The sequence below is a fragment of the Cinclus cinclus genome, chromosome 6 (assembly GCF_963662255.1).
Source record: "Cinclus cinclus chromosome 6, bCinCin1.1, whole genome shotgun sequence".
Lineage (NCBI taxonomy): Eukaryota > Metazoa > Chordata > Aves > Passeriformes > Cinclidae > Cinclus > Cinclus cinclus.
This window is the reverse complement of record NC_085051.1, coordinates 35,829,868-35,853,449: the sequence shown is the minus strand read 5'-3', so window position 1 is coordinate 35,853,449 and position 23,582 is coordinate 35,829,868. Positions and strand designations below refer to the sequence as shown.

At 38.7% G+C, this 23,582-nt stretch overlaps 1 protein-coding gene across 5 annotated transcripts in view; it reads left to right on the top strand.

Annotated features, from left to right (window-relative positions):
* Positions 1-2,835: 2,835 nt before the first annotated feature.
* The window catches only part of STRN3 (striatin 3), a 59,354-nt gene continuing 38,607 nt past the window's right edge, over positions 2,836-23,582 (top strand). For 4 of the 5 annotated variants that reach the window (XM_062494645.1, XM_062494647.1, XM_062494646.1 and 1 more), the window contains exons 1-2: positions 2,836-3,216; positions 22,381-22,484. In XM_062494645.1, coding sequence (XP_062350629.1) covers positions 2,896-3,216; positions 22,381-22,484 — 425 coding nt within the window. In that variant the 5' untranslated portion in view covers positions 2,836-2,895. Of the gene's footprint in view, positions 3,217-3,747; positions 3,843-22,380; positions 22,485-23,582 lie in introns of those variants that run through there. The other variant, XM_062494648.1, reaches the window with a different exon arrangement.

Genomic DNA, 23,582 nt, shown 5'->3' with positions numbered 1-23,582 from the left:
AGAGAGGCAAAGCCTGCAATACCTGTTCTGCAGATATGAAGATCTTAAGTCTCCCACGAGGCCAGCCCAGCTGATTCTACATGCAGTAATATAAAGCATATTTTAAATATAATTTTAATTATTCCTCTGGTATAGATACAAGCACTGAATTTAGTTTGGCATAGATTTCACCAATATTTATCCATAGTCTGACGCATAAATTATAAAAAAAGAAACACACCTAAGTTTGAATTGTACTTGCAGTACAGCTAATTAGACACACATCTCTCAAACTAAAACCACTCCAGTCAATGTCTACGGATTTAGAAGTATTTTAGTTATTTCAGTCTAAGAAAGGTTTGCTACATTCTAGAGTTCTTATCTAGAATGTAAGAGAAAAAAACCTCACAAAGAAGAAATGCCATGACTACATATTTACAGAACTGCTTCGGCAAGAATTAAAAATAAATGTTAGATAAAACTATAGGAAAAAATGTACTGCACTGCCCAACTCTAAACAAGTTGATTTTCTGGATGCAGATATCTCATGGCACTTTATGCATGTAGAATCATAGAATATTCTGAGTTAGAAGGGACTCAAAAAGTCACTGAGTCCAGCTCCTGGCTCTGCAGAGAAAATCCCAAGTCACACCCTGAGCCCCAGAGCATTGTCCAAAAGGTTCTTGAACTCTCAATCAGCGCTGTGACCACTGCCCTGGGGAGCCTGTTCTGGTGCCCAATCACCCTCTGGGTGAAGAACCTTTTACTGACATCCCAGCTAAGTCTCCCCTGGCACAGCTTGAGGCCATTCCCTTGTGTCCCGTCACTGGGCACTACAGAGAAGAGATCAGTAGATCAGTGCCTGCCCCTCCTCTTCCCTTCAAAAGGAAATTGTTAACTGTGATGAGGTCTCCCCTCAGTCTCCTCCAGGCTGAACGGACCAAGTTAGCTCAGCTGCTCCACATATGCCTTCCCATCCAGGCCCTTCACCAAATATAGAACCAAATGGGTTAAACTGGAATTAAAACATTAATGAAAATTGAAAAATGGCTAAATGATAGAGGCATGAAGCATCAGCAGGTGTAGCACAGGAACAAGTATTTTTTATATTTTTGTTTATTGTGCTTCCTATAGATTTATTGCACCAAACCATGCAGCAAATGAAGACCACGCACATAACCAGAACCCTTGGTCTTCCTATTTTTGTTCTGTCAGTGGACAAGGATTTAATAAAATCACATACTATTTTAAACTTATCACTAAAAGTAATTTTTGCATTCTAGTTTATTACTGTGCCCATAACAATTCATCAAAAAGATGAAACAAGTATGTCCGTGTGGCTTTAAAATAAAACACTGCGTTCAATTTCAGGACAGGGGTTTTTTAAAAAGCAACCTTAATTATCTAGGGAAGTCAAGGGAGGAAGGAAAGAATAAAAATGTTTTCCTTTGCTGTTGTCAAAATGCTGGCTGAATATAGTCACAAAATTAATCTCCTATAACTCCCATATACTCAGGAATGAGGAATGTCCTGGACAGTCAGAGGTAAACAAAAGGTTAAACCAGTTATGAGCTAAGTCTCAGTTTTTAATAATGATTAGGTAACTGTCATGTTAGGAGCTGGTGGAAAGGAGCTGGGTTTAGATTGCCTAATCAGTGTGGAATCAGGAAGAATGGACAATGACATTTTAGTAGGAAATGATTTAATGGAGAAGAAAGGAAGGACTGGATGAACTAACTGAAGCATCAATACACACCTAAGGAGAGATTGGTAAAGAAAGGAAATACCAGTACTGAGACCAACAACTTTTTTTTCCAGTAATTAACAGAATTCCAGGTCTGTCAAGAACGGACCTTATTTAGGAAGCTACCCATGTAGTGAATGAGCACAACACGTGAAATTGCTGAAGAGACGCAAAACCAAAGACCTACCTTACTTAAAATGGGTGACCTATAGATGATTTGAAATAGTAACAATAATTTCTAAGTATTACATTTCAGAGTAGTATTTTGCAACGGAGGCAATTTCACCATATGCAAACTGCAGCCTCAAACACTGCATTGTTATCGCTGTAAAGCTGAGCCAGATAAAACAGACCAGCAATTTCTTACAAAACCGTTCTCACGTGGAAGTTTTGAATAGCGAACATGGGGCACTCTTCCTCAAGTGGGGAAATACATTACACACATCACAACCAAGGTATCATGATGACCAGAGACTGGACAGCTTCTAGAAACGTATCATAAATTTAATATGTCTATGCTAAACCACCTCCTTGTAGGGCAAACTCAGCACACCATTAAACGGCGCAGAGTCTCAAAAACCGAAGTGTCGGACCCGCGCTGCGCCGGCTGCGCGCCGCTTTAGGACGCAGGCCCGGGCCTGGCCGCATTCCCGCCGACCTTCCCAGGGCGCTCGGTACTCCCGAGTCGCGGGGCGAACCGAGCCTCGCCGCCACTTTCGACTGCCACTCGGGGCAGATGGGAACCGCCCGGGCGGGCCCCAAGCCGCCGGCCCCGACACGGACCGACCCAGGGCCGGCCCAGGCGGGGCGGGGGCGAAGCCGCCCGGCCGTAGGAAGCCGCCGGCTGCCCCGGGCCCGTCCCGCTCCCCCCGGGCGCGGCGCTCACCTCGCTCCCGCGCAGGCGCGTGGGGCCGCGGGAGGCGGCGGCGGCGGCCAGGCCGCGGTTTCCCGGCAGGCGCCGCTCGCTCCCCGCCCGGGCGGGTGGGAGGGCCGCGGGGCTGTAATGGCGGCTGGCGGCGGCTCCGCGCTGCGCTGACACCCGGACCCGCTCGGCGCAGCCCCCCCGCCCGGCCCGCCCCCTCCTCCCCGCCCCAGCCAGCGCCGCTCGCCCCCTCCCCGGCCCCTGCTCCCGGCCCCCGCCGCGGGACGAGGAGGAGGGCTCCCCGCAGACAATGGACGAGCACCCTGGAGCTGGAGGAGGCGGTGGGATGGCGGCCGCCCCGAGACCGCAGCAGCCGCCGCCGCAGACGGGTGGGAACATGAACCTGCAGTCGGGTGGGGGCTGCGTGGGGGCTGGAGCCGGCGGAGGAGGAGGGCAACAGCCACAGCCCCAGGGCCCCGCGGCCCCGGCCGGTCAGGAGGCCGCGGGCCCCGCCGAGCTGTCCCGGCCCCAGCACTACACCATCCCGGGGATCCTGCACTACATCCAGCACGAGTGGGCTCGCTTCGAGATGGAGAGGGCGCACTGGGAGGTGGAGCGGGCCGAGCTCCAGGTACGGGGGGGCGAGGGCGATCCGGGACTGGCCCGGCTGGCTCCGGGGGCCGGGCCGCGCGTGGAGTGCGGGGGCAGCGCTGCCCGGGCGAGCGGGGTCCGCGGGGCCCCCGAGGTCGAGCTGGTCGCCGAGGCCCGGGGACGGTACCCGGGCGAGGTCCGGCGGGCGGAGCGGCGGTACCGGCGGAGGCCCGAGCCGGGCTCCCTCCCCGGGGCAGCCATTTTGGTTTGTAGCATGGCGCCCGCCCGGCTCCGGAGGGCCCCGGCCCCGCAGGCCGCTCGCCCGGAGCCGCGGTGCGGGGCCCGGAGCGCGGCCGGGGAAGGGCGGGCGGGCGGGCGCTGCCGCGGCGCGGGGCTGTGACCCTCCTCCCCCTTCCTCCCTCTCCCCGCCGGCGGGGCGAGCTGCGCTGCGCCTTGACAGCTGCGGTCGGGTCCCGCAGCACAATGACTCCGGGGCTTCTCGGCCCCGTGTGCGTTACCGACAGCAAGAGCCTCCGATCCTGGCAGGGAGGACTGACGCCTCCCTGCAGCTCGGCAAGCTCTGCCTTTGGAGGGAAAAGAGGGAGTTAGGAGGCGCCTGGAGTGCCTGCCTCCCGAGCAAGGGCAGGACGAGGAAAAGGAGTTCAGGTAAATCGTAAGTAAAAGACTTAGCTAGGCGTGCAATTTGAGACAGGTCAAATCTGTTCTCTCTTGCTTTCGGAGTCGCTTCTTAGGAGATTTCACATCAGAGAAGAGTGAGGAATCGATAAGTGCGGTGTGGTCATTTCAGTGTACAAAAAAATACCAGCTTCGTCTCGGGAACGAAAATTGAATAAGTTTTTAGGCTAGAGAGCTAGTGAAGGAGTCGCGATATGCGTTTCTTGCCACTAATGTTTGCTTTTAGTAATAGGATAACTTTGCTAATTATTTTTGCAAGTAGAAAGATCATGCATAGATTATTATCAGTTCATGAACAGATTACGAAATCCACTGAATGTGAGGCATCCACACAGGAGCCATTATTTTTTTATAGAACAGAAATGTACATACTAAAAATGTGAAAAAAACGTCAGCAGACTTTATTGCTTCCAAATAATTTTTTTCTGATTTTTTTTGTACTAAGTAAATGTTTATGGTCAGAACTAGCATTCTGTCAAATTGCACTGCAACAGCAGCCGACGTTTGCAAGGCATTTACTTTTAGATTTTAGGACCAAGAAGTATACCTGAGCCTGGCCAATTCTTTAGGAACTTCTTGGTTCTATAATAAACATATAATTTGTCCTATTTTTGTTACAACTATAATTAAGAAAGAATTTTAAAAGCCCAAAACCACCAAGGGAAACAGTTGAAGAGGTTTTACTGTTTCTTTTGCTTACTGCTGGTCTTACCATTTTAAACCTCGTGAAATGGCTGGATTTAAAATCTGTGGTGGACATGGGTGGGTTTTTTTAGGAGAGCAATTGGCTGTTTCTTCTGTTTTCTCTGGGGTCTTAGTGTTATATAGCATTATGTTTTTAAATAAGTTGCTTAGTGCTTATTCATTATCAGACAAAACCACCTTGAAGTATTTGTTTTAGGTATGGGCTTGTTACTTGAAAACGAGGGACTGCTGTACCTGAACAGGAAGAGTAGTCCGGAGACTTGGAAAGTTGCGTGTGACTGATAAAGTGCTTCTCTGAACTCACATGGCCTCTAGACTCCCTGATGCACTCCAGCCACCTGCTGCTTTTCAAAGTTTCTGGTTGCTGTTTTTTGTCTGTGGCCATACCATTTCTTTTGCATGTCTGTGGAGGTACAGTAGCAGTTCTGACCCTGATGATGTATGTGTTGATTCACATACATGTGCAAATGTCATGGGACTGGGACATCAGAGTTGCTGCTCAGTGCCTGTGCAGGAGGGGGTTTTTGGTTGTTTTTTTGTGACTTTAGAGGCCCAGGGTAGAAGAGGGGTAGGACATTACCTTTGCAGTTTAGGTCTCAGCTTATACAATGCTGAAGACTGATACAGGAATGTATTGTGAGTATTTTTTGAAGATAGATGTTTGCTAGGTCTGTGGGATTTTTTTGTTGGTTCTGCAATTTAAGTTGTGAAGTCACAGCATATTTTGTGACCAGTAAAACTGTTAATAGTTTGGACCCCAACAGTTTTTCTGTTTAAACTGTTGAGAATGTTAATCATGATGTTAGGTACTAGTGTGAGTTTTTTGATGATTGAGGCCTCCTGTGTTGAAAGGAAAAAAGTAATTCCATAGCATGACAGTAGATAGTTTGTATGGAAGTGGATGTTGAATGATTTAGCTGCAACTCTCCTGGTGCAGGTAATTTCATTCTTATTTCTTAATTCTTTCGAAATGACAGTAAACTCTATAAACATTGCTTCTCAGTGTTGGCTATTGCAAGTTCTTTATGACTTGGCTAACAGTACTTTATAACAAGTATGCGGAAAAATCGAATGACTTAACAGTATGTGTGATTCAAAGAATTTATTATTCTGAATAAGATACTTTCTTATATGTGGTATGAATTAATGGACCTTCTGTGTAGCTTATCCACCCAGCCCCTTTCTTTACCTGTGTAATTCAAGTGACTGGAGGAATTGGCACTCCTAGTAGGAACGCTCTTTGCATGGAAGGGGGATAGTGAAGGGAGAAAGGATCTGCAGTAACAGTTTATTCTTTCTGGGTTCTTGAAATGACTTTTTTTTGTTGTCGTTGTTCCACCTATGGGACACATTTTTATAAATAAAGCACGTGTTACTTCATTGGGTTGGGGTTTATGCCATGGCTGTAATGCCTGACAGGAGGTCTCAAGCCTTATGGATCTGAAGTCTTGTACTCGTAGACTTAGATCCACGTTTGCATCAGACTTTGAATCTAAAGTGTTAATAGTTTTACACAGTTTTTCCAAATCCTCAGATGCATGCTGTTCTGCTTGTGTGCAGAAGTGAAGCAGCATAATCATTAGACAAATCTGTGTGTGCAAACCAGTATCAAGTACAGAAATGTCAAATATCAGGTGTGCAGTACTTGAAACGTAGTATACTTCATTCCTTTCACTTGTAGTACCGCTTGCTGCAGTGACTTCTTAAGTGTTCACTGGCTGCTGTGTTGAAAATAAGCTGTCTGGCCTTGCATAGTGTCTTGTTCACTGGAAGTAATGGACACGATCTGTTCACTGTTTAGTGAACTAAAAGATTTTCACTGTAGCAATGTAACTTTGATCTTCCAATCCAATGGCCTTGATGTTGGTCAATAATGACTAGCTGTTATGCTGAGATAAATGGTCTTTTCTAAGACATGTATGCACTTTAGAGGAGTTACAGCAAGTTTATATTGAATGTTATGTGTTTGTTAGAAATAACTGTTTGTTCAAGGTGGTAAGTGGCTATATAGTATCCTAAAAGAAAAAGCAACTTGGATGGGAAAACACTGTAGGGATGCACAGAAACTCTTAAGGAAGATAAAGTTGTGTCAAAAAGGAGTATAATAGGAAAGCTTGTAACTTTGGGGGGAAAATCAAGATATCCACTTTCTTAGGGGGCTTGAAGGCTGACAGAGTTTGTCTAGAATAGAAGTCTCAATTGTGCAGTTTATTCAGGTTTTCTGAACTAGATGAAACCAGATTGAATATTCTCTGGTACTTCAGAATCACACGAGAATATGTTGGGAGAGAATTGCTGGTAGATGCTACTTCCAAATGGTTTAATGAATAGTAAGAGTAATTAAGAAACATAAACACTCAACAAAATATACAGTATTGGTTTAAGCATACAGGATCTCAAGTAACTTAGGTGTGCATAAAGATTACTATGTCTGTTAATATGTTTTCTGTCCTCTAAAATGACGTCTTTGGTGGCACACAACTGCTTGTTTCTTATTTTACAAATGCTTTTCCCCCAAATATTCAGAGACATTATGGAAGCATAATTTCTAATATTCTTTATTTGGGTGTTTAAAAATCCTGAACCACCAAACCCCATAAATTTCAGAATTTTACTTGCATGCCTTCCCGCTTCCCTTTCTGCTGGGGATGATGGAGCAGACTCCTTAAAAGAATGTGACACAGGACGTTCTTTAATAAAGAAATGTATCTTTAGATAATACGTGTAAAAGTGTTGATATTGTGAACAGAATGAGACCATGTTCAGAGTGTATATATAGTCATGCTGTAATTCAGCATTTCCAAGGTGTAGCAAGAATCAATTACTGAAGTACATATCCTTGTTTTAGTTTGTTGCAGCTTTGAAAGGGGGATGAGGATAATGTTGGGAATGTTTCTCTCTTAAACTTGGAGGAACAATTAATTCTTTTCATAACAGACTTTGCCTTGCTTTTGGCTTGCAGATATTTTGTTTTGATGATAGATTGCAAGTGGAAGTAGTTATGGGGGTTGTGGAATGGTTGTTAGTTTCTTGGCCAGAATCTGTGTCTCAGCAGCTAGGGAGCATGCAGTAAAAATAAGTATTAAAAAAACCAAACAAACTGTTTTTTCAGGAATTAGTGGCATTTTGTGCAGGAGACTAGTGTAAATGCTAACATTTTCTTGGGTCAGAATGCGTTTGGGTAAGTTCATGGAAGAAAATTTCCTGTGGGTGTCTAAATTTTAGGATACTGTCTGTTGATTTACAAATTTTCTGAGATTTGAAATGTTTTGTGAGGTTATTCTTTTGTTTTTATGCTAGTCCCATGGAATTGCCTGTTAGCACGTGGCTATGAGTGGCATACTGAGATTGGTAGTCTGTTGGTCTGACCAGGCAAGCTGTTCTTTTATTCTCTTGACCAATGAAGTAGCTTTGAAATGGAGTCACATAACAGTTTGAGATTGAAGGAACCTTCAAGATCATGTAGTTCTAACTTCTCTGCCATGGGGATGAAAATGCTTTGATTTGAATGTTTGACAATATGTTTAGTGCTGTTTTAATCCTGTTTCAATACTGCTTTTCTTTAAAAACAAACGCTGATTGATATCAGGGGCATTAATTGTGATATAATATGCAAAGTTAAGGCAGGAAATTGAGATGTTGCTGTTGTGAAATGCACAGTGTATTTTAATCTAACATAATTGCATTCTAGATAATTGAAGGTGGAAATAGGGTTAATGGATAAATGGCAATTTCATTGGATCTTACAGGTGAATCTCCATATTTATTATGAAATTAGCTTAACTAAATCGAAATCAATCCTTAAAAAAAACCCCAAGGGATATTTGATCAACACTGACTGAAAAGATGAAGTAAGTTGTTAAAAGTTGGTCAGTGTTCTTATTTGTGATAGTTGTAAATGCCACGAGGTATGTGGGTAATGCATGCCATCTGAACTGTCTAACTCCTGTTTGTGCAAACCGTTCTGGTGCTTGCTCTAGTGGGGGTGCAGAAGTATCATGGTCCAAATAACTAATGTTTATTCACATGATAAAATATTTGAATATTTGATACCTTTTTTTATGGTGACCACTTTTTCTGTATAAAATAGCATACATATAAGAAGTTTAAACCCAGAAGCTTCTGTTCATTAATCTTTTTTCTAAGGTAACGACAAAAACAGCTGCATACTTTATAGAGTTAAGTCCTTTTTAAGTTTAAAGCACTGAATTGAGAGCTCTGTGTATTTTGGCTTGAGAGCAATTAGACATAATCAAGGCTTTCTCTACTCTGGCTTCCATAGCTGTTTAGTCAACTGCATTGAGAGGCACATCACTTTTGGTAAAACTTCAGGTGCCTGTTCCCTGAAGGTTGGAAATCTGTTCTTCTGTGTGTCTGGGTAAATCTTGCCTTTCTTCATAGGCTTCTTGGCAAGACTTCCAAATTCAAGTGTGCAGAGATGTTTCCATTTTGTGTATGGATGACCTCATTCTTCCGATTTAATTTTTGATTTAGACCTTTAACATTTTTGTAACACTTTCTTACAGTATTCACCTCATGGAGGCAGAACAATAAAAGAGTGCAGGACATGGAGTTACATTAAGCTCCATGCCAGAACAGGAACAGGAAATACCTGGATATCTGTGAGGTTTATGTATGGGATATTGGTCAGTGTAGAAGTTGCATGACTTTTTCTGGAATACTGTTTCTAAATAATTCCCTTCTAGCAACACTTGGTATAAAAGTGTTTTTTACTGTGTAACAATTGCCTTTTCATAAATTATTATTTGCAATAATAGTACTCTTACTTAGAATCAATGCACAGAACTGTTATTTTATAACAGTTACTCTGGTGAGGTTTTCTTTTAGGCAGTGTAGAAAAGTGTGTGGCAGATAAGTTATATAACACTTCCTGGTGAAGAATTACTTCTTTTTTTAAATGCTGGGTATGCATTTTACTTCTTAGTTTCATTGCCATTATACCTATGCATATGTAATGCCTCTTTGGGAAATCTCATGTCAGAGAATTTTTTGTGAGGGTTGATGTATCTGTGGGTATAATTATTTATTTCATGCTGAAAATAGGTTTTGAGGTAGTGGTGGGTGTTCTTGATTCTTCTTGTCATTTCAGAAATTTGGAGGAAGTGATAGTGGATTTATTTCTCCTAGCTGATGAAGAAAATGCCTAGGAAAGTTGGATCCTCTGGTGATTTGATGTGTCTTCAGGACAAATGTATGGTTGCAAGAGCTTTGTCTTATCTGATGGCTACTTTTTGGCACTCAGACTGTTCTTGAATTATCCTAAACCATGCTTAACCAGGTACTTAGTTTAATGATATCTTCTGCCTTCATCAGTGCAACTCCAACAGGTATTAAGTGCCAGTTATGAAGTTGGCTGTTCTTCAGGGCCAGTTCTGAAGGTACAGCATAAATTTAAGCAGTCTGTAGGTTTTTCTACAGTATCCACTGTAGTATCTTCATAAAAATGTCTGATTAGAAGTAGTGTGCTGTTGACAATTAAAGGTAAAAATACATTTTCATAATTCCAGAACAAATTCCACTTAATGAGAGATGAAGTGTGTTCCTAGGTTTATTTGAAGTTACTGTGTATGCAAAAATCCTGCATGTGTCATCTGTAACATTCTGAAAAAAATGTGCTTCTCTGAATGCTGATTGAAATGATCCTGAAATAGAGAATGAACTTCAGTAAGTCCAGATGCCTGAAGGTCTTTCTGATTTAATATATATATATATATTTTTTTTTAATGGGTTGACTGCTCTAAAATTTCTTCCAGTTGTTCACCTTGTTTTCTTTTCACCCAAAATGCGGTCATTCCTTAAGCACTACCAAATTTGAGGTGATGATCCTATAGTACTCCTCCTAGAAGAAAAAAAACCCAAAGCAAGTCCCTTGATTTTATGCCAGTAACCACTATAAAAAACTGGAGAAAGTTTCAAGCTAAATACTGGAGTGAAGCAGTGGTGGTTTGTGTTGTTTGAGGATGAGATCCCAGGGTGCCGGAGAAGAATCCTGCACCTTGAGACCCTGGGAAAAGAAAAGATCCTGCTTTGGCGAACAGAAGTCTCAGAAGAAAGTTTAAGCAGAGCATTTAAACAGGTTTACAAATTTTATAACACCAATTCTGTTTCTTATCTTCAGCAAGGTTAATACAGTTGTGTTGGTAGAAGGCAGGACTACTGTCTTTTTTAAAACGCCCTGGGAAGTGGTGTGAATTAGACAGTGCTGGTGATGTTCTGTGCCAGGAAGCCAGATTAGCATTTAGGTGGTGTAAAATACCTGCTCCTTGTCAACTTTCTGTCATGTCTCACTGAAAATTCTGCATTATACACTTTTATTTTGACTGTCTTACTCTTCCATGACTTTAATTCCATTAATTTGATTATATTCAACTTTGTTACTATTGGTGTTGCCATTGCCTTAATGCAAAGCTCTGTACACTCCATAAGATTTTATTCTTATATATATTTATGTATGGCTTCTTACATTCAAAGACTTCATTAGTTCTCACTTTCTATGGTCCCTTAGGAATGTGTGCTACTGACCTGCAGCTGATGAACACTGACATGACTGTTCATCACTTGAACAGCCTAGATCAGTTCAAACTGCTGTGTTCACAGTCTGCTGTGAATTATGCTTTTGTCTTTATTCCTTTAAAAAAAAAAAAAAGTTCCTCATTTTGGAGAGGAAGGGTACATTCTTGAGGATGTTTGCCACACTGCAATCCTCCCTTCCTTTTCGAACTCTGATGGTAAGAACCTGCCGCACTACAAAGTGTACAGCTTCACTCTTATTTATGTGCTCTTGTACTACAAATACTAGTAATAGTAAAGAGAATGAGCTTAGTATTCTACTTTCTATTTAGTATTAAGTATCTAAAGAAGCTCCAAATGTGGCACTTTGTCCAAAAGTAGCCTCATGTTAATGCAATAATGTGCCAATATAGTGGCACTGACAGGAAAATGGTACTGACAGGAAAGATACTTTTAATTTTACTAAATTCAAATTCTGCTTTTTGGTGTATGTATAAAATCAGTCTTACTGGTTGTAGTTGTGACTTTATTGGAAAGAAATTTATTTTACTAGCAAAATGTATTCCCAAAAATGCCAAGTGTTTTAAAAGACTGTGTGTGAATCTTTTTAGGTACAAATGGTCCAAGGTGTGTAACTACTTTTGGGTTTTGTTTCAAAGATGTTATTTGCAAGATTCATGCATTTAGGAATGCAGAAAATAGAGATGATAATGACAGAATGAGCAACTGCAACTGAGGATGAACTTGTGCTGAAATAGTCATGTTGAGTTGTTCTCTTCCACGACTTCCATGAATTTCCTGCCAAAAGAATAAAACTCCTGAATGATCCTTGGCTTTATAAGTGCTATAAATGAGTTATAAATACAGAAATTGAGAATTTATTTCTGTCTTGTGATCTGTGCAGAACTGGCAGACTCAACATTGCAATATAATGTCCCATTGTTTAGTAACAGTTTTGAAAAGAATGCTTAAAATTTGACATAAAACCAGTTTGAGGTCTGAAAATAACATCTTGAAGACTGATGCATTTAGAATTCAGTCTTCTTGCTGAATCAAAAAGCAGTCTGAGAGGTAGCCTTATTAGGTGCCTCACTGGGTTTTAGACTTATTCAGAAGTTTTTAAATTCTCAGTAGAAAATTGTTTTGTTTAAGGGGTATGACAGCAGACTGGAACTTTACCTTAAAAAAAAAAAATCCCAGTGACAGTACATAAATAGTGTGATAGATATGTGTGCTAAGCTGGTAACTGCTTTTTGTTGTTGTTTCTTGTTTTTGTGTGGATGTTTTTTGGGGTGTTTTTGTTTTGTTTTGATATTTAGGTTTTTTGAGTTCTTGTTTTTTGTCTTGGTAGTACCACAGCCAGAGAAATAATTGGGCAACAAGTGTAAACATACTGAAATAATTTTTATACTGTGAAAATTTATAAATCCTTTCTGCATGGAGACACAGAGGAAATTGAAGTGGATTCACAAGAAGCTATCTATTACTCTGTAGTCTAATGTTATTAAGTTTGTATGTTCTTCCCATGCTTTTTCTTAAGGCATCAGACTTAAAGGAAGAACCGGACCCCTGGAACTGAGGGAACTAAGGGATTTCTTGGTTCTTAGTAAGGGATTCTTAAGAATGGCTGTGTGAAATCATAAGGAAGCCAGTGCTATCTCTATTGTAGTAGGTGGAATATAGTCAGCATAGCTAGTATCTACTAAGAAAGGCAATGACCTTTTTGTTTAATCACTAAAGCAGAGACTTCAACAGGTTATTGATAACAAGTATCAAAGTACAAGTAGTTTGATAGTTTGTTGCTGGGTTGCTGAATATGCCTGTCCAGGGCTGGAAGTTGTTCTTGAAAAATTAAACGTAGAAGAAAATGTGTAAGAACCCTTGCAGTGTAAATTCTAAGACTCAACAACTGCAGAGTAATCCTGACCTTTCTTGAAGAATTTTCCGTACAGTTGTTTTTGTTCCATTGCACTTCAATCTGTTTTTTGCAATCAGTTTGTGCTGTAAGTTGGGACCATTCCATAGCATGATGTAAAAATTACAGAGCCATCTTGAGCACCCTTATTATCTGTATTTCAGTAATACAGAGAGAAGATAGAAGCATATTCAACAGTTTCTTTTGAATCTCTGATTATTGTTGCATGGTTAAATATGAGAGTTTGGGTCAGGACGGGCAACTACTTTGGAGACTTCAAACTTAAATGAAATTTCTTTTGGCAGTATTTTAGCATTACTTTATGTAGAACATGTCATTACTAAATGACATCAGTGATGATGCTAAATGTTTTCAGAATACGTGCTGCACTGTGATGTCATGGTTTGTGATCTCAAGTGTTTGAAACACTGTGTAGTCTGTGGTTACAGGGTATTTTGTTATTGGTTGTCAAACCTGGTGACTTGACTCATACTTGTCCACAAGCTTGCTTGTGTCTGTTTTCATTAGTTTTTCTGCAGAGAAGGTACTGCTCACAAGCTTTGCATCTCTTAAGCACTTCATGCTGGAATAATGTACAAAATGTTTAAAAATAGAAAATTTACGTAGGAAATGCTGTATACAGTCTTGTTAATTGGAATTCATAGCTGATATTTTTGGCAAGAATCAGCTTTTGTCATTGGTGTTGAAGCTGTGTTGTGGATTTTTTCCAGCTCAGACATTTGGAAGGTACCATGACTTACTGGATTTAAAAAGTGCAAACCTTCAATCATTTCTTCCCAAATAATAGTCCAGGAAGAATTTCTTCTCATCAGTGAAAAAAAATGCTAATTTTTGGCTGACATCTGGAGATGTGCCAATTGACTGGAAGCTGACTAACATCCCAGTTTTCAAGAAGGATGACCCGGGTCACAGCAGGCCTGTCAGTCTCTCTTCAGTGACTGATAAAATCATGGAGAAGATTATTCTGGGAACCATTGGAAAGTACCTGAAAGACAACACAGTCACTGGTCATAGCCAGCATGACTTAATGAGAGGAAAGTCCTGCTTATCAAACCTGATTTCCTTCTATGACTGGGTTGATCAACCCACCTTGTTGATCAAGGGCAGTCAGTTGATGTAATCTTTTTGGAGTTAAGTTTTTGGTACTGTCCCTTGTAGGATCTTTCTGGACAAAGCACACAGCTGGGTAAACATATCATGTGATGAGTGATCACCTAATGTCTTGCATAAACTTTTGTGTAAAAGGCATATGAACACTTATATTGTTGTATTTTTATTGGAAAAGCTGATGTGAAACAAATTAAAATTCCATAGAAACTGTTAAGAAAATAGATTTAGGATTATTAGTTTTACTTGGTGACTTGAACTTCAGGGAGTTCTTTGGGGAAGGATACTTATATTGTCAGTCTGAATTGTAAAGAGAATTAGTTTAGTTTGTGTTTGTTTGCAGAGCTTTCTTAAGTTATTATTAGGAACAGGACTACCTTAAAGTCCTTGGAGCTTGCTTTCAAACATGTTTCATGGATTGCTCTACCTGTTTAAAAAGTGCAGTTGAAATGCAGTGTTCAGACACTTCGTAGAATAGTAAGTGTTTATAACCAGTAAGAATTACATCTGCTACTTATTTTTTTACTTGGTTGTTTGATTATCTTATGTCATGACATTTGATATTTGAATGGAAAGATTGTAATTCCTCAGTAGAATTATATTGATACTGGTGAAGGAAACTTTGAGATAAAGTTTTAGATAAAAGTTTATAAAAGTGCTTGGAGTTAGCATTTTTGAAGTCAAAATGAGCATTTATGTCTGCTTAGGTAATGTAGTGACTCCAAGCATTCCTGTTAACTGTCTGTTGAATAAAGAAATAATGTCTATTTAATGGCTTTGAGATAAAATCTGCTGGATCTTGGGTCTGATGTCTGATTGTGGGGAGAAGGAGAGCAGGTATATAGGGACAGTGACTGTGGCATGGAGCATTTTGGTAGTTCTTTTACAGTCTGTTGATGGCAATGACCAGATTAATTTTACTTTTCCTGAAGTTAGTGTTATAATTGAGTGTTACAGAGTAGAATGTGCTTTGAGGAAGATGAAAATTCTTTTACACATTCCTAGGCAGGAGCTTACTTTTCTGAAATTGAAAAGAAAGACTGATATATAAATTAAACTGTGCTCATTGGTAAATTTTTAACTGACAAAATTTTAGAAGCCTGTTTTTGCACGAAGAATACTACTGCAAGAGTGGTCAATGAATAATAAATGCCCAGGATACTTGTATTTGTTATTTAAAGAAAAGGTTTTATAGTTTCCAGTTTTTAGACTTGTGCATTTTAGTCCTTGAGGAGAATGCTACCAGGGTGTGACTCCATTGTTTTTAGTGCTGTCAAATTCTTTTGGACATGTAGTCTATTTTTTTCCCCCCCTCACATCCACTGGTTTCTCTGTACTGGATACAAATTTATGGACAGAGAGTTGGTTTGCTTTGTTTATAAACTATGATTTTTGTTTTATAAACTATGATTTTTTTTAAAGTCTAACCCCCCCCGTTAGACTTTAAGAACACAATTATGAATTGTATGAGTTTTGTTAGCGTACTGTTCTAAATACCATTTTGATTAAGAGAGTGGCTGTAAAAATCCTAGGAAAAAAATGATTCAGTGAAAAAATTCTAAGGAAGGGTGATGGAATGAAGGCAGTCATATGCTGAATGTAAGTTGTAATTTAGAAGTTTGAACATAACACAGAAGAGGATGGAATTTATGGCTGGATTTTCTCTAAGTTGGTCAAAGAAGCTGATTAAACTTGACAGTACTTGGCCCTGTAATGAAGAGCCAAACCTTTGACTGTGACTGATGTGAGAGTTAGAAAGGGGAAGGACAGGTTAAGCAATGGAGAAAGTTTTGCAAGCCTTGTCTTTCCCATACCCACCACAGGACTGATGTGGACTTATAAGAGGATTTACTCATCCATATGTCAGCTGTGTCTTTAATCTCCTTAGAGCTAGCTGGGTTTCTTGTTTCTGCTTCTCTTGTCCAAAAGTTGCTCCAGTATGTCATTTTTCTAGTGGTTAGGATTTGCTTTTAACAAGCAATCAGAAACTGATCACTTGAGTCTTTGAAAAAAGTATAAATTGGGGAGTGAGAAATGATCATCAGTTCAAATAGAAAAGACCTGTAAAAATGTAACCTTCAGGAAACATCTTAGCTTTACTGCTCTAAGAGTAGTGATTAACTATCCCCATATCCCCTTATGAACTGACTGTTCATAAGGTTGTGCAGAAAATTACCTTCTTTATTTGCAAGTGTTTTTCAAATATACACTGGTATTAACTAGTTGTTAAAATCTATTTTTCCCCACATCATTAACCTGAGCTTATTTTATGAAGCAAAGATCTTCTGTTGATATGTGAGATGTTGGTTCTATAATTTTTTTTGTCTTCCAGTTATTTTTTTATTCTACAGGGTCTTTAAAAGTAATGTGTCTTTGGAACATGGATGATACTGATGTTGCCAGTGACATCTATTGTACTGTGCAATGTAATAGAGAGAGAATATCGAGACTTTAATTTACAAAATAAAGATGTATTTTTGTTTATATATATTTATTTATAATAGTCAAGAGCTCTTTTTTTTTTAGTCCTCAGTTGACAGTTTAAGGATTAATCACATTCACAATACATATTTAAAAATAATCAGATCTGTAAGAATGCACTAGAACTCATGCTTTTAGTTGTTCTCAAGGAGTTAAAGTTTCAAACAGTATTTGTTGAAAACAGAAGGTCAAGGTTTCTCTTATGTTCAGTTTCTCTTTTGTGGATGGGAACTGGAACACTGATAGTTGCACAGGTGTGTTCACTCTTAAATGACTGTTAGGAGTCAAATCTTCCACCTCCCCACTATTTTTTAGTTTTACAAAACTGTTCTACTTCACCCATAATAAACATCTAAAAATATAGATTAGATTAGTATTATTGTGTGATAAAATGTTCCTGTTGTTTTGAGGCTTGTGACATGCCCTACTAGGATAAGCATATGCTTAATGTGTGCACTGAGTAGTTTCAATGTATTGCACTTCTTTCAAAATTACTGCATGCCTTTCCTGCCTTCCTTCCAGAAGTCTGGATGGACTTGATAAAAACAAAACACAAGCAGTGCATAGCTGGCATTACTTTAAATATAGTTGAGTTTTTTTGAAAATAAATTTATAGAGACTAAGAGTGTTTAAAACTGAAGTGGAAAGAAAGTATTTTCTGAGTGTGGTTCTGTATTGGTAAACTCATTAGAATTTGTTTGTTTGAATTGTATAGGAAAGTGTTAGTGTTTCAACAGTGGAAGAGAAGACTTTTAATCAGTCTTCCATGCTTTATAATCCAGGTTTATTTCATGCCTCTTTTTCCCTTTAATACGTTTCACTTGGTCTGAGATGCTGAACAAGTATTTTAAATACTGCATGTCAGAATTTATTAATAAAATAAGACTATCAAATTCTATATGGATGTCCCAACTATTATATAACCTTTAGGTTACATATGCAGTTTTACCTTCCCAAAATACTGTAATAACTTCCCACTTTTTTCCTCAGTGGCTGAGAGAAATACATTTGATCGATGCACAGTTTGTCAGGCTTTTCTGGGCAGTTAAAGCAATAAAGTGCAATTTTAATGTGAATACTGCCATGGTTGGTGCTGTATGAAGTGTAGGGAATGATTCTGAAGTTCTAGGAGTCTTTCAAAATAAGGGGGGGGGGGTGGTGGGAGGGTCCTCATTTTTTTTTTCCCCCCCGCAGGAAGCTTTAAATTTTAATAAATGGATTTCCAAATGATATACAGTATTTTTAATAATTGAAATTTCTGTGGAAGTAATTTAGTAAACTGCTTTAAGTCTTCCTTTGCACTTTCATCAAATCGTACAATTGCATACTAGGGATGTGGAGTATGAGTGAAATAAGTGATTTTAATTATTCCTGTAATTTAAGGGAAAGTTTCTTGATTGAGATCTTAGAGATTTGTTGAAAGACTGTTGACTGCCTTGAGTATGGTCAGACTTCCTATTTCAAAGATAAAACACCTTTCAACTACAAAATGCATGTATGTCTGAAATGCAACATGCTATTGAAACAATACTAAGTTTACAAAGTGTAGAATATTACACATTAGAATTTTTATTTGTTCCTTTCTTTATGTGTATTCTGTAGTTTTAAAACCTCAGACAATTCTTTGTCCTGGGATCCATACTTTTCAAGTAGCTATTCAGTAATTCTTTTTATCCTTGAATTCTATCTTGCCTAGTTTCAGGCATTATTTAATGCATCCTTGCACAAATACAAAGTATGTGTCACTCTAAGTACTTCTCAAAGCACCCTGAGTTCACTTCCATAATAAAGCTGAACAAGTTGGTGTGGTGGTACCCTTACTTGCAGCTAGCTGAGGGCTAAGATGTAGAGGGAGCCCAGAGTTATTTAAGTCAATTTTGTAGAAACATAGTGGATCTCAGAGCTTTGTGAAAATACTGAAAATATAAAAATGTGCAGGCTGGGAGAAGACAAGGAACCTGCTCTGAAAATGAAAGGCTTGGTTAGGTTTTGAAGAATTGGAAGTTGAAAACTGTTCTAACAGAATCTGTGCATCACTAAATCCAGCTGGATTTTTTTATTCCATGAGTGGCCATATTTTTACTTGCTGAATTATTACATGCTTTATAAAAGAATGTGTTTTTCTCCCCCTTAAGTGTTCTTGTTAATACATTTAATGCTCATGTTTTTTAAACCCTTGAGGCCTAGACGTGCAGGTCATGATACCATGGTCGGTGTAGGCTGATCTAAGACAATGTTGTCACTGAAAGGGTTTGTTATTTCAGTGTCCTGTTTGCATCCCTTGTGCCAGCCTAAGTTGCTCCCGTGGCTTTATAGACAGAGTAGGATCAGGAAACTGATGTAATTCAGAACCAAGTAAAAAATAAATAGAATTGTTTTCTTGGTAGACTTGATGAGTGTCAACATAAGCACCTAAGTTGGCACGGTAGAAGGAACAGAAATAGGAGGAGGATTGCTGCTCTTGGTATCAGCTTGGGGATTTACAAATTAAAGACAGCAGAAAGCATTTGTTGCAATTGGGGAGAGTGGGGTTCGGGGTGGAAAGATGAGTAGGAAATTTGTTGTGTGCCTTTCTGTTTCGCAGTTGTTGTGCTACACAGGCTTAAGTCATCAGTATATGTACAAATTGTATCACGTCTATCTCTCCTGAGAACTGTTTCAAAGAAATGGATATGTAAGGATTGTGAAAGCTGTATTATGTAGAGATAATTATTTGAGCACTTGTCTTTGTGTAGGGAACCTAAGTTCAGCACCCCTGAGGATAATTTGTTTACTTTGTATTTTTATCGACCCTGAGATTTGCTACTTTTCAAAAAAGGAGGTGTGTTAATTCATAGGGCTCATGGTCATACAGTGTGTCAGGGGATAGTTTTGATACTTGTCCTTTCTCAGTTCAAGACTGAAGGAAGCAAACTGATTAATTTATAGAGCATTTTTTTGGTGTTCTGATTTTTGTTTTTCTTTTTTTTTGTATTGAAGGTCCCGATGACTAAGTATTCCTCAAGTCTAAATTGATTGTCTGTGTTTCTACAGATTGGGCTCTTAACTTCTGCATAGCCAGCTTCTATTATGTTTCAGCCATGTGATTGTTACAATAAGAAAACGTAATAAATCCTGAAATCAGTCAAACATGTATGTAAACAATTACAGAAAGCAGTTATAAAAGAAGTCTGATAACGTTGACAAAAATGTCAGTCTCAACTGCAGAGGTGTTCTTGTGTGGTAATCTTTCTGTTCAACCTATTGGACCCTGTAAAGATTGCTATAAATATTATTGTATATAAAAGTGCTTTTTAGGCTCTTTTTGTAAAGCAATCTTTTTTGTTTTATTATATTTTTAAATTCCATTTTTATACCATTATTCTGTAGTATATTATTTCTCAAGATCATGTAGCTCATTAAATTGTTTGGCTTAAAAGTATGAGATGTAGGCATTACCTTTTAAGTATGGAGACTTGGTGCTGTGTGGCCAAATACTTGAGAAGCATTTCCATAAGGAAAAACTTTGTGAGCATTTAGGAAGCAGATGCTTCCCTCGGTGTAGGTTACAATTACATTGTTTTCCTCTCTGAGGTTGAAATCTGGCTCAACAGTTGCCACTGAGATTTGTCAAACAGTTACAAAAGAGTGCTGGCCATTGGAAGAGAAGTAAAGGGGAGAAGCCTATCACTTACAGAAATAATTAATTATTCTTAATTATTATTTATTATTCTTAATTTAAGAATTATTTTTAATTAATACTTAATTTTATTATTCTTTATTATTATTATTTATTATTATTCTTAATTCTGGAAAGAGTTGAGAATTGCGTTCAAGTCAAAAGACCTAGGAGCTTTTGTAACCCTCATTAGATAACTACCAAAATAGTTCTGAGTTTATTTTAGTGGATGGAGTCTGTGAGCAGCCAGTAACTTCCAAATGTTGTAGTATGCAGTTGTGTGTATGTTTTTAAAAAGCCACATTTGTAACTCTTATGTGTGCTGTGGAACTACTCTGCATTGACTAGTGAAAATCGTAGTATGTTAGGCTTGTGAAATTGGTCAGTTGCTGCCCTAGGTACTGGAGGAATGGAAATTACATGCAGCTGTGGTTTTCTGCAGAAGGCTGTTAACTTGCTATTTGACTGGAGTAATTTTTGGAGTGTTTTTTAGGATTAGCATAGTTACAGTTGAGTATAGTTGGGTTTGTTTGGCTTGCTGGGTTTGCTGATTCTGGATCTTGTTCTCTGCCTTTTATCTTCAAATGTCTTTGCAATCACTACAGTATGTTTGGAGATTTTTGGTGTCGACTTGGTGTTGTTCCTCACTGTTTCTCACCAGGTGACAGTGGTGTGTTGAGTGCTTTCATGACAGACTTTTAACTGAAATACTCGTAACTGCCTCATTCACACTAGGATTTTAATTTATTAAATCAGTAGTTATCTTATGCAAGGTAAAGGAACATGTTTTAATTTGGTTCACCATTGAGCACAAGGCCAGAGTGGCTAAAATCAGGGCTGATGTGTGAAGTCTTCCGTGGTGATATCACTTGGGCTCAAGAAAGGAGCTATGCAAGAATGCTATCACCCTGGTTAGAACAGTGTCAGGCTGTAACCACTGAGTAATGAAAATGTGCAACCACGCCCTTTACAAAAATCTTCAAGGATAGATTAGGTGCCAATTATAGCGCTCCCTCCCTCCCTCCCTCCCCCCCACATGCCTCCTTTGGTAATGAAATGGTGGTGCTGTTCCTGAGCTCAGTAGAGCAGTGTGGTCTCTACTTACTCTAAATCCCTCTTCCAAGATATCTTATATTGAATCTAGTACTGAATTAGCTGCTCAGTGACTTCAGTCAATTTAAAGTCATAGAGATGTCAAAGGAGTTTGTTTAATAATGTTCCTGTAATGATGGCTAATGTACTAGTGTCATTAACTGTTTAAATTTTGTATTCCCATCTGCTAATTCACTTGTCTTCCCTAGGATTTTGGCTTGCAAAAGTCAAAACACAAGTCCTTTCACTTTGTAGTTAAGACACTACTTTTATCCTCAGCAAACTTTCTATCTTTATTTTTCAGCTATGATTTTTTTGTGCTAGTTGACATGGCTTACATGTTCTGCTGAATTTATTATCAGCTACTAGGTTAGCAGGCAAGTAGGAATCTTCCTAGCTTCTTTTTAAATTAGGTGGGTTATATGACTGATGCTTTGAAAATAAGTAATTTTTCTTCATATAAAGCAGCACACTAAACGCAGTTGTCCCTTGATATTCTAACATTTAGCTGTTTTCAGTAGTAAGTAAAATGTGACTCCATAAAACAGTTGTTTCCTGTATAATGGATTTGTAAATTCTGTATTTGAATTTATGTAATCATTTCCTAATCTGTTCAGTATGGTGGCATTAAAAGCTGAATTGTTAATTGCAGTGTACCTAATTTAATATGGTTTTTGGTTTGGAAGAAAATGTATAATAGAACTTACGCTAGCGATGCTGTAAGGAAAAAATAGCGTGCAAATATCAAAATGTTTCATATGGTTGCTGGTTTTTGCCTTCTTGTAGAGTTACAATACAGGCTTTAGTACCTGCTCGTCTTGAACAGAAAATAATACTCGATGTCTAGGGTAGAAATGTCTTTTGTTACTATTGATTTGCTGAAATAATTCAAAATTGTTTTTTTCCTTTTTCTTTTCTTCTTTCTGTGACAGACTTTGCTTTATTTTGGGTACAGAAGGAATAAAATGTGTTTTTGCTTCTTCTGTGTCTGTTTTCAGGCTCGGATAGCGTTTCTACAAGGGGAAAGAAAGGGCCAAGAAAATTTGAAGAAAGATTTAGTGAGAAGAATAAAAATGTTAGAATATGCATTAAAACAAGAAAGGTAGGTATACAAATTGTTTAGTTTTTTCTGACCTGAAAAATTTACTAACTAAGATGAATTCGCTCACATTAAGTGAACTATCTTAATTAGATGATTCCGAGTTGCTTTATGTAAACTGTCTTTAAGGTTGTACTCTTCACCTTGTGTTTTCTAACAAACCTTAGTGTCTTCTATAATAAAAAGTTGCATAATTTTCAAAATGTTTGGACTTGTGTCTTAAATAGACAAACAGGACAGTTTCCCTTTTCTGGATATGACTTATGGTATACTGAGTAAGACTGAACATACTCTAAGGGTTCATACCTTTTTACTATACCTTTATCTGTGCTTCAGTTGTATTTTACTGAAAAGGATGATAGAATACAGCTCTCTTGATACCTTCTAGCTATGCTGTATGTGTGGCATAATGAAAACTGTATTTTGTAAAGCAACAAAATGCTTTAAAATTTTTTCATTTTGAAGTTGTGTTTTGTTTTTTTTTAATGTGGCAGATGCTTGCATATTTAGCCTCACTAGATGTGTTTTCTGTAGCATTAATTTGCTTCTTAAAAAAAAAGTAAAATTCCATTCCGTCTATACCGGCTAATGTCCTTCAAACCTTTACAAAGTTCTTTTGTTGCCTGGTTATTTCATTTAACGACAATTGGTAGTTAATTTTTTTAAGTCACTTGGAAAATAATCCTCCCATGTGCCTATACTTCCAGTGGAGGACTCGGGTCTTATTTCTAGTTTTATCTTTCTCCTAAAAAGCAGTTGAATCCAATAGTGAAACATCTTGACAATCGGGCAACAAAATATCTTTATTTGTGTATTTTGATTTTGGGGGAACATTGCTGCCAGAGTAAACTTAAAATTTTGTAGCAAAACATAGTGACATTTCACCTGGATATTTGTAAGTTAGTTGCCCAAGCTTAAGTATGTCTAAATGTATTTTACATTATGGATCACTATTATGAGTAAGGAACTAGTACAGAAATAAATTTCAGTTGTTTTCATATTAAAACCTCATCTTTAGGGAAGATGGCTTTGTTCTTCTGTGTGAAGTGTCCAGTATAGAGGTACTTCAGAAAAATGTATGTTCATACAGAAAGCCATATC